At 35.9% G+C, this 16,824-nt stretch overlaps 1 protein-coding gene across 6 annotated transcripts; it reads right to left on the minus strand.

The window, feature by feature from the left end:
- Positions 1–1,130: 1,130 nt before the first annotated feature.
- Positions 1,131–13,515, minus strand: pkz (protein kinase containing Z-DNA binding domains). 6 transcript variants are annotated; one of them, XM_048203973.1, is made up of 12 exons: positions 12,870–13,308; positions 4,790–6,055; positions 4,644–4,670; positions 4,407–4,526; positions 3,651–3,767; positions 3,405–3,575; positions 3,230–3,277; positions 2,623–2,806; positions 2,388–2,528; positions 2,185–2,286; positions 2,023–2,085; positions 1,131–1,507 (listed from the first exon to the last, which is right to left on the minus strand). In XM_048203973.1, exons 2-12 carry the CDS (start codon positions 5,251–5,253, stop codon positions 1,382–1,384), a joined length of 1,563 nt encoding a protein of 520 aa, XP_048059930.1. In that variant the 5' UTR covers positions 5,254–6,055; positions 12,870–13,308; the 3' UTR covers positions 1,131–1,381. The 6 variants fall into 6 exon arrangements, 4 of the variants coding, with proteins under 4 accessions (XP_048059930.1, XP_048059932.1, XP_048059931.1 ...); XM_048203975.1 differs by lacking the exons at positions 3,230–3,277; positions 12,870–13,308 and having other exon boundaries at positions 2,623–2,803; XM_048203974.1 differs by lacking the exons at positions 3,230–3,277; positions 12,870–13,308.
- Positions 13,516–16,824: the final 3,309 nt, after the last annotated feature.

Below are 16,824 nucleotides of genomic sequence, written 5' to 3' on the forward strand. Positions count from 1 at the left end.
TAGCCTACTCTGTCACAATTCATGAAAATTGTTTTAGAGGTTTTCTTTTTCTATACAGTAATATTGTAATAAAAAACGAATATTATTTATAACAAAATGTGAGTTTAATATTTTATCCAATAAATTAAGAATTATTACAAGTATTGTAAGTATTAAAACATGAGTAATACCATTTTAGTTTTCTTTCTTTTTGCTTTATTCCACATATGCAGTACATTTAACATTCAACAAAAAAATCAACATGAGCAGCGATTTCCCCAGCAAGCACAAAATGTTTTCCCATTACACAGTGTTGTATTTTGGTTGCAGTCTGGTTACATTGTAACCGAACCAATTACAACTTTGAGAAACATTATACTTTAGTTGCAGTTGTAAATACAACTTAATTTTGCAGCCAACACTACAGTAACATTATGAAATTACGTTCATGGTTGGTTTTGTAAAAAGTATCCACACAACATCATTAAAATTTATTTTTAAGATGAAAACAAAATAAGACTAAAGTGCAACTTGTGAAATTTAAAAAAATATATTCTAGAAGAAATCCTATAAAATCTGATTATTCTCAACATTTTATGATTTTATATTTTAAAGTTAACTTAGACTTTCAAATACCAAGAAAGCTACTAAAGACGTGTTTAAAACAGTTCATGTGACTACAGTGGTTCAACCTTAATGTTATGAAGCGACAAGAATACTTTTTGTGTGCCAAAAAAACTAAATAACAACTTTATTCACCCATCACTAGATATTGTTGAATCAGTGGTTCAGAGTGTGCATCAAACAACTGCCAAAGTCACGTGATTTCAGTAAATGAGGCTTTGTTACGTCATAAGTGTTTTGAAATTTCAATAGTTCACATGACTTTGGCAGTTTAATACATGATCCGAACCATTGATTCGAAACAAAAGATTCGTAAAGCTTCATGAAGCAGTGTTTTGAAATCATCCATCACTAGATATTGTTGAATAAAGTCGCTTTTGGGTTTTTTTTGGCACACAAAAATTATTCTCGTCGCTTCATAACATTAAGGTTGAACCACTGTAGTCACATGAACTGTCTTTAGTAGCTTTCTGGACATTAAAAGTGTAAATTGTCTTTCTCTCAATGCAGGCATCACTGAGCCATCGGATTTCATCAAAAATATCTTAATTTGTGTACTGAAGATGAATGAAGGTCTTACAGGTGTGCAACGACATGAGTGTGAGTAATAAATGACAGAAATTTCATTTTTGGGTGAACTAACCCTTTAAGATAATAAGGTCATTAAACAGTTCATTAAATCATGAATAAATTGCTAAAATCATCAGAACATCTGTCAGAAGAAGTACTCTGCGGTAAAACATTATTTTGAGTTGACTCTGAGTTTAATACAAAAATCTCAAACTGTTTTCTGGCTTAAGAGATTCTGGTCCAGAGAGAAAAACTTCTCAAGTTTTTCTTTGATGTCTTTTGCATGTGGCCTGTCCTCCGGTGTAAAAGACAGCATCTTCTTGATGAATTTATTCTGAAAGATAAGCACAACAAAATTATAGGCTAAACTCAGTCCAGTCAGTATTTATTTGAACATAAAATCAAGGTGCGAATTACGGGGGATTGGACGTTATGTTGAAGAAAAGTTTCTGTTCTCTTAATGTTTCTGTGTGCGGAGCATGATCCGATCTCTGTGTGCGAGTGGCGTATTGTGTGCATGTGCTCTAATGAAATTCAGTGCATTAATTCAGAACAGTGATTAAACTGACTTGGAACTACCTGTGCATTAAACGGTTGCCCATTTTTCCTGCTTCTAACACATCAACTTTGAGGACAAAATGTTCACTGGCTGCCTTATATATCCACCCACTAACAGGTGCCGTGACGAAGAGATGATCAGTGTTATTCACTTCACCTGTTAGTGCTCATAATGTTATGCCTGATCGGTGTGTGTGTGTGTGTGTGTGTGTGCAAACCCTCCCCCCCAACTCTTTGACCCCCCTGAAGGCCATTGTGTATTTGCACCCTGGGTAAATTCAAGTTTCTTACTTCAGTTGGATAACTGTCACAAAAACCTTCCGGAAACATTTGATTTCTCAGATCTTGCCACAGCTGCAATGTAAGAAAAAAGTAAATAAATAAAAACATCTGCAAATATCACTAAAGACAGTGAATACAGTCAATATTGATGACTGTCATTAAAACACTGACCTCTGCTCTCTCCATACCGGTGGACACTTTCCAGAGCATCTCAAACCATATGAGTCCAAGAGGGAAAATGTCTGTTTTTTCATCATAATTCCTCTTATTTTCCTGAGGTAAACAATAATTTTATTAGTATAAAGGGTACTTGTACAGCTCTAATCTTTGAGTGTAAGCTAAAATTAAAAAAAGCAATAATTAAAATATGTCACCTGTTCAGGACTCATATATTGCAGTGTTCCTCTTCTCTTTGACCTCTCTATAGGTCCACCGCTGTGATTGGTCTGAGCCGCCACCAGCCCGAAGTCTCCGATCTTCACTTTGCCATCCGTGCCAAACAATATGTTATCAGGCTAAAAGGAAAGTATAAATGGTTAAATATGGGAAAAATGCTTATTTGTTAATATGTTAAAACACAATAGTCTCCCAGCAACTAAAAACAAATACCTTCAAGTCTCTGTGGATGAGCTTGTTTGAATGGATGTATCTCACTCCACTGACAATTTCATAAAATATTTTATGGATTTCCACCGTGGTTCTCTGTTTGTTCGTACGATTTCTCGTCCGTATCCACTCAGTCAGTGTTCCTCCCTCACAGAACTCCATCTGAATAAACAAATACGTCCTGCTGCTGAAACACACAGAGAAAGAACAGGCATGACCCTTGGATGAATATTTAACATTACTTTGTATTTTATTAAAGGGGACATATCATACTTTATTATTTCATATAATACATTTCGAATAATCATTTTATTTTTCTTTAGAAGTTTGCTTATATTGTTAGTCAATGGTTCTTTCCTGTGGCAAAAGAAATCTAAAAGTAATCAGTATTGGACTACAATTTGTCAGTAATCTGCCCAGCACTGTTTGTAACAGTTAATCCATCTTAAATTTATGCTGCTGAATTTATAGAGATTTTGTGTAATTGCATTCATGATCATGAAATTAAACACTAAATTAAACACTAAATTAAATGATCAGGGTTCTTTCTAAAAATAAACTATTTCTTGCAGTTGTTGTGTTATAAATTATCGTAAACAAATAAACCCACTGATTTAATGCGTCCAGGTTTCCAGTTGACCCAGCAGCAGATGCTGATCTGAGAACAGACAATCAAACCCGTGACCAGTTGAACTAACACTGTAATAATAGTTTACCCTAAAAGGACCCTTTAAATTTCACACTATATAGAAGCAAGTATCTCATAAGAAAAATGATGGACATACTCTGCTGTCACACCCAGACTTTCCATTCCTGATGCGTCATCATCATTGTCTTCATCATCATCATCATCATCATCTTCATCATCATCGTCGTCTTCATCATCATCATCATCATTCATGTCTTCACAGCCAGCTCTATCAAAGGTCATTCCACCTGATGAAGAACCTGATGTTCTGAACATAAAACACATAAGCGTCATTATTGAGAAGCACTCAGTGTTTTATCAAAAGCGATGGAGACTTGCTTACTTTTGGTTTCTGTCTTGGTTTGATGTGCCGCTCTCAGAATCCGGCCAACACGTAATGTAGCGCACTATGTTTGGATGTTCTAGTCTGGCCAATGCCTTCACCTCGGAATCAGCTTCCCTGTTTTATATATGAATGAATTATTAAAATAAATAAATGCATGATACATGAATGAATGCATGCATGAATAAATGAATGTATGAATAAATAAAATGCATAATGAATGAATGAATGAATAAATGCATGATAAATGAATGCATGAATAAATGAATGTATGAATAAATAAACACATGGTAAATTAATGCATAATAAATAAATGCATTAATAAATAAATAAATAAACGCATGGTAAATGAATGAATGCATGAATAAATAAATGTGAATAAATGAATGCATGAATAAATGAATGTAAAAATTATTGCATGAATAAATAAATAAATAAATAAATAAATGCATGAATAAATTAATGCATAATATATGAATGAATAAATAAATAAATGCATGGTAAATGAATGAATGCATGAATAAATAAACAAATGTGTGAATAAATAAATGTATGAATGAATAAATGAATGAATGCATGAATAAATAAACAAATGTGTGAACAAATAAATAAATGTATGAATTAATAAATAAATGAATGCATGAATAAATAAAATGCATGAACAAATAAATGAATGTACATTCTGTGATTTTTTTTGTACCACACAATCATGACAACTGTTCTTTCTAAAATTAGATATGACTTGTATAATCTTACCCAGTTAAGACGACTTTCTTTACAGCGTAGATCTTCCCATCAAATTTATGCTTTACTTTAAAAACACAACCAAAGCCTCCTTCACCAAGCACTGTGATCACATCAAAACTTTGAGACAACCTACAGATGATACAGACATGTCAAACAGCATCAGCAAATCATTATGCATTATCATATAAACAATTTCTCTGTTATATTTGAATTTTATTACTTAAACATGTTACTTTGGTGGCTTACCCTGCATTTGAGCCCAGTCTAAGATCACTGGAAAATAAAAACAGGAACTAATCAAAAACAAATCATTTAAAAAATATATTATCTAAAACACTGGCACACAAAAAGCATTATAGATCACAGCTGTAAGTGCTCTGAACAACACAAACCTCTCTTGGTTGTAACTTTCATTGCTCTCCTCGCCTTCCAGAATCCACAAGCTACTTTTGTCACACTTCTTCACTTTACCTGTCTGCATCATACTGTACAGCTGTTTCTTTACAGATTTTTTTGGCTGTCCCAGGGCAGTGGCGATGTGACAGGCTTTTAAACCCCCTGATCTCAGCAGATCCTTCACATCTTTCTCTTCACATGTTTCTGATGTCGTCGTCAGCGACTTTTTCTCTGGTGTTGTGACTGTTTGTTTGATCCCATTCGTCTTCTCCATTAGATCCCAAACAGGAGGCTTTTCGTTAGAGCTAAACACCTGGTTTGATCTCTGAAGGTTGTACAAATGTTTGTTCACGGTGGATTTGTCAAGTCCGATTCCTTTAGCAATGATCAAAGCTGTGCTTTTTCCATTTTGTCTCAAGAAAGCAATGATCTTCCTCTCCATTTCAGATTCGGCAGACATTTTGTTTCTGTGTTTATGTCCAAAATGTTTTAATACAGTTCAGATTATGTCAGATTCTTGTACTGCAGCTTCTCTGGTCGATCTAGAGACCAAAACTGTCAATGGTTCCGTGTGGGAATTTAAACCAGCCTTCTAGAAGTTTCAGTTTCGATTCCTTCTCGCTTCCCTCAGCTGTTCTTCCTTACATGTTATAACCTATGGTTATAACACGCCCATCTCTTAAGTTTCGATAGTAAACTTTTATTTTTATTTTAACTCTTCAGTTTATAAGTTAACATATACACAACACTATTCAGAAAATTGAAAATTACATTGTAGCATAGGCACAAAAAAAAAAAGTTTATTAGGGAAATAAAGCGTTTATTGGTGATTTGGAAACATATCAGTATAATATATTACAGAATATTCTCTTATTCTTCATTTAGCCTACGTATTTATTAATTATTTAAGAGCTTATAATAAAACAAGGCATTTTTAATACCTTGAATTTACGAACTTTGAATAATTTACCATGACGGCATCCCTTACTACTAAATAACAAATAAAGGTTCTTTATTGGCATTTATTGTTCCATGAAGAACCCTTAACATCAATGGAACCTTTCCATCGCTCATAAGGTTATTTACAGTGGAAAAGGGTTCTTTAGATTATTAAAATGTTCTTCACACCAAGAAAAAAAATGGTTCTTTTTCTGTGGTCAATAATTGTTGTTGCTACCCCACTGGAATGATGGTCAGATGCTCCTTAAACTGATGTTTCCATTAACGTTTTATTCGTGACACTCATGTAGACACCGTAAGAGCTACAGCAAATAAACAAAAAACAAAAACAAACAAACACTATAACTCTTACACAAACCCAACATAAAACAATACAGTTACACAACAGAAGAAAATAAACTCGTTTACCTTATAACCCTCTAGTGGGATGCACAAAATACAATAGGAGAGAAACGGCAAGCTGCGTCCTTCAATCAGCGTACACACACACACACACACACACACACACACATACACCTGGCGGAAATGGGCCCCACTTTATACGGTCCAAATGTCACGCGCATAGGTCGCGCATCAAGTCGCTTACCAAAATAAAAGTCCCTTAAGGAAGCTTGATACAAATGGATCGATGAAAACTCTCCTTTAAGTTAACCATCCGTTACACTCCCACCAAATCATGAGTTATAATAAAACAAAATGATTTCAAAATTACAGTGAAACTTCAAACAATACAAATACAGTTAAGAAAAAAAAAAAAAAAAAAAAAAAAAAAAAAAACACAACATTTAACAACTCCCCAACAATAAAACCAACTTCTGAACAGGACGTTCAATAACAGAAGGCCTACCAAGACATTGTCCCTTCTTTCCAAAACTTTTGTCACCAAGACGAACTCTGACTCTCCTCACAAGTCCATCTGAATCTATGGTTGTTTCTACAATCCTACCTAATGACCATTTATGCCTAGGTAGATCATTGTCCTTGACAATCACTATATCCCCGATTAAAAGATTTCTCTTAGGGGTGTGCCAACGCTGTCTGACAGCAATATTTGAAAGGTACTCTTTACGCCAACGACTCCAAAATTGTTCAGCAAGATACTGAACCTGGCGCCACCTTTTCCTAGCATAAAGATCTTCTTTAGTGAACTTGCCTGGGGGAGGTAAGGCAATGGTTGATTTCATGGTAAGAAAGTGATTTGGTGTTATAGGTTCAAGACTATTTGAATCATTTAAATTATCAACAGTGAGTGGGCGACTGTTTACAATTGACATTGCTTCATAAAGGAATGCTCTTAAAGATGAATCGTCAATCCTTTCAGAAGCAATTAAAAGCGTAGACTGGAGAACACTTCTAACAGTCCTAATCTGTCGTTCCCATACACCTCCAGAATGACTTGAACATGGTGCATTCATGACAAAGTCACACTGGTTCTCAGACAAGAAATTATTCAGCTTCTCTGTGTCAAGTTCTTTGAGAGCTTCAGTCAACTCCTTCTTAGCACCCACAAAGTTACTTCCTTGATCAGATTTTATCTGCCGAACTGCTCCACGTAAGGCAATAAAGCAACGCAAGCCATTAATGAAAGAATCTGTTGACAAAGAATCAAGCATCTCAATATGAATGGCACGGGAAGAGAAACAAGTAAAGATCAATCCATATCTTTTATACTCTTTTCGTCCTTGTTTCACAAAAAATGGGCCAAAACAGTCCATACCACTGTAAGTGAAAGGTGGTGAAGGATTTACTCTCTCTGGAGGCAAGTCAGCCATCTTTTGCGCTTCCGTTGGTCGCCTGTGTTTTCTACAAGTCACACAATTCCGCACATAAGATGCTACAGTACGATTGATGCCTGGGATCCAAAAACCCTTTGAACGGATTTCATTGATGGTAAACCCTTTACCTTGATGCTTAACTCTTTCATGGCAGTCAGCTATGATCAACCTTGTAATATGATGGTCTTTAGGAATAATTGCAGGATGTTTGAGTCGACTACAGAGAGAAGAATTACTTAGTCGTCCTCCCACCTTGAACACACCATCAATGTCAAGAAATGGGTCAAGGTTGTACAATTCATTGTGAGATGATAACTGGACACCTTTGCTTAAGACTTTCAGTTCATGATGAAACACATGCCTTTGTAAAAGTTTAACAATTAGGCACTCTGCCTTTTCTCTTTCATCAACTGTAGAGAGACTGCTTGATTTATCTTTATTAATTCGTCGTTGAATACGTGCAATTGCTCTAACCAAATTGGACCAAGATGAAAACTTTAACAGACGATCTACAATAGATTCCTGTTCCACTGCCTTTGTGTTAAGTGTTTGAAAACTTCTGACTTCAGAGTCACTTGAATGTAGTTCTGGAACTTCAATAGGAGGGAGTGCCATCTCCTTATTCCATAAGAACCCTGGCCCTGTGAACCAGTTAGATGAAATCAGTTCATCCACAGTAAGACCTCTTGAGACATGATCTGCAGGATTGTCCTTTGTTGGAACATATCTCCATTGCTGTGGAACTGTACTTAAATGAATCCTTTGTACTCTGTTAGCAACAAATGTGTGGAATCGCCTGGCTTCATTATTGATATATCCCAGAACAACCTTGGAGTCAGTCCAGAAAAACTCTGTGATGTCAATATATCGAAGTTCTTTTCTAAGGACTTTGCTGACATTCACTGAAACAACTGCGGCTGTCAACTCCAACCTAGGAATAGTTGTGATCTTTAAAGGAGATACACGGGACTTTCCCATGGCAAGAGCAACATGGACATCTTCCCTTTCATTTTTCAATCTCAGATATGAGCACTGTCCATATCCACTAGTACTAGCGTCTGAAAAATGGTGCAGCTCTACTTCTTTTACCTTTCCAAACCCAGGAGGAGCATATGTGCGGGGAATATTCACTCTTTTCAAGTTGCTCAAATCTCCTTTCCAACACTCCCACCTTGGCTGCAACTCGTTATTCAGTGAATCATCCCAACCAGTACCCTGTCTGCATACTTCCTGGAGTATTTTCTTACCATGAAGGATGAATGGAGCCAAGAATCCTAATGGGTCATACACCGATGCAATTGTAGATAAGATTCCACGTCGAGTTGCTGGCTGTTCCTTGAGACAAATATCAAACTTAAAACAATCAAGTTCCATGTTCCACTGAATCCCCAATGTTCGCTCTGTCAAGGAGTCATTGAATGAGAGATCAGGTTCTTTTACATTAATTACTCGTTCAGAGGGAGGAATACTTTCCAGGACAGATTTATCATTGGACACAAATTTGTGAAGTCTAAGGCCACCAATGGCACAGAGTTCTCTGGCTTCTTGAGCGAGCTGAATTGCATCCTCTGCTGTTTGTACACTTGTAACACCATCATCTACGTAGAAATCATTCATTACAAACTGAGAGCCCAAAGGGTACTGTTCTTTGTTACCTTCAGCCAGATGCTTTAGTCCGTAATTCACGCATCCTGGAGATGAAGATGCTCCAAAGAGATGGACAGTCATTCTGTACTCTTTAGGTTGTTCTTTCAAGTCTCCATTTCTCCACCACAAGAAACGCAGAAAATCTCTGTCTGCTTCATGTACATGGAACTGATGAAACATTTTCTCAACATCACATATTAAAGCAACAGGGTGCTGGCGAAATCTAAGAAGAACACCAGTCAAACTGTTTAACAAGTCAGGTCCTTGAAGGAGATGATCATTTAAACTGATTCCATCATACCTTGCAGAACAGTCAAAAACTACTCTCAATTTGCTTGGTTTCTTGGGGTGGTAAACACCGTGATGAGGAATATACCATTTGTTACCTTCACTCCCAACATCTTTCACTTCCTCTGCCTCTCCTCTTTTAATGACATCCTCCATAAATTCCACATAATGCTCCTTGTATCTTTGATCCTTTAACAATTTTCTCTTTAGATGGTTAAGTCGTACAAGAGCCAGCTGTCTGTTATCTGGCAAACAAGGCCTTTCTTTAAAGGGCAAAGGCATTTCAAAGTGTCCAAAGCTATTTTTCCTTATACCATTACTCAACTTATTCAAAAATATGATGTCATCTTGGGATAAAGTTTTATCATCATCAACATTCCTAAAGTCAGATTCTAAAACACGAATAGCATCTGCTGGAGTCAATGGAGGAACTTCTTTGGCAGAAAGTCTGTGACAGAGACTAGAAACACCAGAGGAATCAGGCTTGGGTAATGAAGGTCCAACAATGCTCCAGCCTAGATCAGTTTTAACCGCATAAGGTTCATCATACTCTCCTACAATCACTTGTCTTGGCGCCAGTGCTCTAGCACAATTGTAGCCAATCAAAAGCCCAGCCTCACAGTCCTTCAAAGAGGGTATCTCTTCAACCATAGGAGAAAGATGGTTCCAACGTTTAGCTGTTTCACATGTAGGTATATGTGCATGGTTAACTGGAATGCAGTCTTTAGTATAGACAGGAGGGAGATCGATATAAGTGGCAGAACTATAACCTCTTACACGAAGTCCTGAAATCCTTTCACTCTTCACTATGGTGTCCTTTCCAGTCATAGTTGTCAATTTTAACTTAACAGGAGATTTATCTGCCTGCAAGACATTGCTCACTTCTTGGTCGATAAAGGTTGTATCACTTTGTGAATCAAGTAAGGCATAAACTAATTTTTCTATACTCACGTCTTTGCTTGATGATAACCACACTGGTACAACCATTGATGTATAAGATGATCCCCTTCCAGCCACGCTCAAGGATACAACAGCGGTTGACTCATCTTCTGATGTTGGAGCAAATGCTGTTACAGAGACTGGCCCTTCTCTCTTGATAAAGTTATCATCATGAAGGCAAGTTGGATGTTTCCCTTTACATGTATTACAGGAAAGACGATAGCGACAGTCTCTTGCACGATGGCCAGTTTTCAAACATCCATAACAGAGATTATTTTCCTTTACAAATACCCTTCGTTCTGCTAATGTGTTGATCATCAATTTGGAACAATCACGAAGCTGATGCTTAGGATCCTGACAAAATATACAGGGAGGCTTTACATTTTTCTCTGCGGTCTTTGGCCTTTCAGACCCCAATATGGTCTGAGTATTGAGGACAGTGACTTTACTTCTTGTTTCTCTCAAATTGTGTTTATCAGCAGATGCAAAGCTGAGAGCATAAGATGACGTGACTGGATTACAACCAATCTCTGCCTCTAATGAAACAAATGCTGCAAAGGTCTTAAAATCAGGAAAATCCTTATTGTCTCTCAAGGTTTGCGTCACTTGTCGATTCCAACGTGAAGCAGCCCACCCAGGTAGTTTTTGAACCAACCTTTGGTTTTCCTCACAATCGTTTAAAATTTGTAGACTTGCAACATGAGGCATGGCATCTTGACAGGCATTAAGAAAATCCGAAAATTCTCTCAGTCCCACAGCATCCTTTGAATTAATTTTTGGCCAGTTTGAAAGTTTCTGTCGAAAGGCACGTTGTATTACAAATGGTTGACCATACCTTTGATCTAATCTACTCCAAGCATCCTTATAAGCATCAACATCACTCCTGAAAAACGTTCCATCCAAGGTCTTGCGTGCCGATCCACCAACATACCTTTTCAGATAGTAGAGTTTGTCAGCAGCAGATACACTCTTTTTATCAATCAATGACATAAAGGAAGCCTTCCACTCAACATAGTGAATGGGATCACCATTAAACACAAAGGGCTCTGGAGCTGGCAGTCTGTTCAAATTTATACTGTCTTGCAGAGCTTGCACAAGAGAAGGCAGTTCGTTTTGAGATGGAGATGTTTCATTAGCAGGTTGGATAGAAGTGCTTAGAGGCAAACAATACTGTTCTCCAATAATACAATTTGTTGAAGGATCATCAACTTCTTGAGCTGCCATACGATTGTAGGCCTCAAACCTTGCCTGAGCTACCTTTAAATCCTTTTCGGCCTGTAATTTCTCTAGTTCACGCCTTTGAGCATTCAAGTCTCTCTCTTGTTTGTCTTTTAATTCTTGAATTTTCTCCTTCTGTTTAGTTTCCTCCATTAGTATTTTATACTCCACTTCCCTTGCTGCCAGTTCTGCGGCTGCTTCAGCCTGTTTTGAAGCGACACATGAGGATGCAGTACGATGGCTTAACTGGGCAGAGGACTTGTGACTCATTCGGGAAACAGTGGAGCCATAAATAGAATGAGCATAGCTAGATTCAAGAAGCTCTTTTAAGCGATGTTTTACTTGAACTGCATCAAATTCATCAATGCCTGATATTCTTTCATAAGCAACTTTAATTATATCTGTTGTCACTGCCTCACAAGCATCGATACGGCGTCTTAATTCAGTAGATGGTGTAACATGGTCTCTAATTTCAACATAGAGATGCATGATGTTCTCCTTTCCCTCTTCTAGGGTATCAATAAGAAATGCTAACTGGCTCTCAGTAATATCAGACTTGAGTTGATCTCTGGAACTGCGTGCTAACGTTTTCCATTTTTCATACAGGGAGATAAGCTTTCTTTCTTTCTTTTGAATTTCATCTCTTTGAAATGCAAGCATTTTCTCAGTAGGATTTTTTGGACGAACAGAACGTCGAGGACCCTGAGTCTCTCCTAAATCTCCTTGTAATTTACCTTTAAGTTCACTCAAAGTTCGTTCTTTAGCCTCAATAGTCTCTATTATCTGTTGTCGGTCTATGCCATCTGTTGATGTTTGATACTCATTGTTAAGGGTTTCAATATCATGTTGGAGACTGTTAATCTGCCTTTCACATTCAACATTATCAAAAGAACAATTTAACTCTGTCATTTTAAAATTATCAGATTAATGCACGACTATACAATATATATCCAACACAGTTAAAAAATATTTAAATTCCTAAAGAATAAATCATCAATATTTATAGCCTCAATATTTGCATCAACAGTAAATTTAAAAATACCCCTTTTTCCTTTTTAGAAAGATTTCTTAAAACACCTGTATAAATATCTTATTCAAACACAACAAACGTTTTCACAATTTCTATTAAAGTCACTGAAGGTGCATAAACCCTTATTTTAACCTTAAAGGCGAACGTCTTTCGTTGATTAAACGTTTCCCCTTGATGTCCGTTTGCTGTTGTAGATGTGTGTCGAACAATAAATGTCACCTGAAGAAGAACACAGAGTTTCACAGTCCGTAACGTGTCGTTTAATCCTCCTTTTCAGCCGTAGTTAACCGTAAACGATCATCAGTTGACCATCAGAAATCAATCCGCTGCCCGTGAACACTCCTTAAAGACCCATCATCGTGGACACCGGTCATTAATGCAGCAGATTTCAACGACGAATGGCCAAGCTCTTACTGTTGCTACCCCACTGGAATGATGGTCAGATGCTCCTTAAACTGATGTTTCCATTAACGTTTTATTCGTGACACTCATGTAGACACCGTAAGAGCTACAGCAAATAAACAAAAAACAAAAACAAACAAACACTATAACTCTTACACAAACCCAACATAAAACAATACAGTTACACAACAGAAGAAAATAAACTCGTTTACCTTATAACCCTCTAGTGGGATGCACAAAATACAATAGGAGAGAAACGGCAAGCTGCGTCCTTCAATCAGCGTACACACACACACACACATACACCTGGCGGAAATGGGCCCCACTTTATACGGTCCAAATGTCACGCGCATAGGTCGCGCATCAAGTCGCTTACCAAAATAAAAGTCCCTTAAGGAAGCTTGATACAAATGGATCGATGAAAACTCTCCTTTAAGTTAACCATCCGTTACAATTGTATCCCTTAAAATCACCAAAGTGACATATTTAAACATTTTTTTCCTGTGAAAAAAAATGTCTTAATGCCTTAAAATAGCCTGAATGTAACTCTACACCCTTGCTTCATTTAATATACAATGATATATGAATATGCTAATTAGTCCCGCCTCCACCCACTCGCTCGAGCGATCTACTCGGTCAACTTACTGAGGTAAACATAGACATTATAATAAACATGTTTATTATATGTCTATGGAGGTAAACGCTGCACATTGGTATCGCTTTTTACAATGTCGGACACATGATGGTAATTAATATGATTAGCCTTTTGCTTGACTACATCAAACAGCTAATAATAATGTGTTGCTAATGTTACAAACCATGTCCCTGTTCGCCATCCAAGTCAGACAGCTGCCTTCTTTAAATCAGAAATCCTTAGAAACGCTTTGAACAACTAGTTAGCTACTATAGTTCATAACATCATAATATACATCATACACCCTGCTATATTGCTAAATACCCTATTTTTCATAACAACGGAAAAATATATTCTCTTGAGACTCCCAGCTTCAGAGCGGTAATAGTTTTTTTTTTTGTTTTTTTTAATGTTTAACAGAAGAAAAACAAACAAACAAAAAAACAATAACAACAACTGTCATCATCATATAACAATAAAATAATACGCCAGAGTCCAGTCTTTCAGTCCAGATTAAGTGCCAAGTCCTTAAACACATCCACTGTTCTCAAAGCCTTCAGGTTTTTAGAGAATTCAATAGAGTCAAAATACATTTTCATCTAATGTTTAAATCTTAAAAAAAGAGGTTTGCACTTTGAGAATTTACATTTATGAATGTGATACTTGGCTAACAGAAAAATAAGGTTTATAAAATAAATATCATTTTTCTTTTCACATTCATGAAAGCCAAAAATTACATTTCTATAGGTAAATTTGAAATTTGGATTCACATAACATTTAATAAAGTCACAAATGTCACACCAGAATGTTAGTGTGTAAGAGCAATTCCAAAATAAATGTAAAGTAGTTTCAGGTTTCTCTAAACAAAAAGAACAGAGGGTATTAATATCATTCTTAAGTCTTCTGAGAGAACACTTATCTGGGTAAAACCTATGAATTAACTTAAAGGTTATTTCTCTTATTTTGTTAGTTATCAGATACTTGTGAGGTAATGTCCAAACTTTTTTCCAGGGAATGTTGCTCACAAGTCCATTCCAGTAAGAAATTACATATGGCACAGAAACACATTCCTCCTGAAACAAGACTCTAATTTTCTTATTGTTTTTTGATTTAGATAAAGAAAGGCACTGTTTACCTACAAATGTTTTACATAGATCCACCGAGTCACAAAAGGATGAAAAAGAAAACCCTTTAAAAAGCATAAGAACTCCTTGTGGCACTGCATCTGCCACAATTGCAAATTCTTTTGGAGTAACAGGAATTCCATGCTTTACTAAGAACTCAGAATAATTACAAATTAAACCATTCTCATTGAAAAGCTGAGATACAAAATTAATTCCATTTTTAAACCAATTATCAAAGAAAAGAGATTTATGTTTATACAGTAGATCCTTATTATTCCAAATTATATATGAGTGAGGTGTAAAATTGTGTTTAAAAATGAGGGACCAAGCTAATAACATTTGCCTATGAAACAGGGATAATTTGATAGGGATTTTCATTATGTTATAATTACAGGTTAATAGGAATTTTAGACCACCTAGTTTTGAAAAAATAACATTAGGGATCAAATTCCAGATAGATGCAGGCTTATTAATAAAGTTTTTTATCCAATTTATTTTAAAGGTGTTGTTTAAAGTGGTAAAATCAAGAAAATTTAATCCCCCCTTCTCAATGGTGTTCATAAATACAGATTTCCTGACAAAATGAGTTTTATTCTTCCAAACAAAGTTGAGGAGCATTTTATCAATTTTTTTGAGAATGGCGCTATCGACACTCAAAGAAAGAGCAGCGTATGTTAATCTCGATAAGCCTTCAGCTTTGGCTAGTAAAATTCTGCCCTTTAACGACAGATCTCTTTGGAGCCATATACAAAGTTTTTTCTGTGTACTCTCAATCAGTGGATTAAAATTTATGGCGCATCTTCCTAATTCATTCTTTGTTATAATAATACCTTAATATGATACCTGATCTTTAACTTGAATATTACAAATTTCTGACAAACTACACTCTTTGATGGACATCAATTCACATTTAGAAAGGTTCAAGGATAAGCCTGAAGCTTTGGAAAATTGCTGGATATTCTCTAGCGCTAATGGGATTTGGTTAGCATCATGCAAAAAAAGTGTGGTATCATCAGCCAACTGACTGATGAGTATCTGTTTGTTAGCAATAGAGATACCACGAAGACTACTATTAGAAATATAAGATGCAAATATCTGGGAAACTAATAAAAACAAATAAGGAGATATTGGACACCCTTGTCTAATACCACGTGACAAGTAAAACCTAGGAGAAGTACCATATTTTAATTTGATTGTACTATTACAGTTGTAATAAAGAGTTCTTACTGCCTTACAAAAATATTCACCAAAACCAAACTTTTGCAATGATTTAAAAATAAAATGATGTTCTACTGAATCAAAGGCTTTATAAAAATCCAGGAAAAGAATAAAACTATTATGCTCCACCAAACTGCTATAATCAAATAAATCTAAAACTAATCTAATGTTATTCATTATATGCCGGTCCTTCATAAATCCAGACTGAGTCTCATCTATAATGTTATTCAAATATTCTTTTAGTCTTTTAGCAAATACTATGGCAAAAATTTTATAATCGTTGTTAAGGAGTGTGATGGGTCGCCAATTGTCCAAATTTGTATGATCTTTCTTTGGTTTAGGAATTAGCGTGATGATACCCTGCGTTAATGTAGGAGGTAAAGCTTCTTTAGCAATACTTTCTTTAAGAACATTAGTTAAAAAAGGTGAAAGTTCATCAGCAAATAATTTGTACAGCTCGGCTGTAAGCCCATCACATCCTGGGGATTTATTGTTTTTCAAACTCTTAATTGCGCTTAGTACTTCCTCATGAGTAACAATGTCATCACAACACATTCTATCATTTTCAGAGATAACTTTAACATTAACTGAATCCAGAAACAAAGTTGTTTTCTGCTCTGAACATTTTGAAGTATAAAGATTTTTATAAAAATTAGCACTAAAATTAGCTATAACCTTTGGATCTTTTACTATTTTGCCATCAATGCATAACTGCTCAATTGTTGATAGGGTAAAATTACGTTTTTCAAGCTTAAAGAAATATGCAGAATTAAGTTCTCCTTCTTCAAGCCATCTT

The sequence above is a fragment of the Megalobrama amblycephala genome, linkage group LG10, assembly GCF_018812025.1.
Source record: "Megalobrama amblycephala isolate DHTTF-2021 linkage group LG10, ASM1881202v1, whole genome shotgun sequence".
NCBI classification, from domain to species: domain Eukaryota; kingdom Metazoa; phylum Chordata; class Actinopteri; order Cypriniformes; family Xenocyprididae; genus Megalobrama; species Megalobrama amblycephala.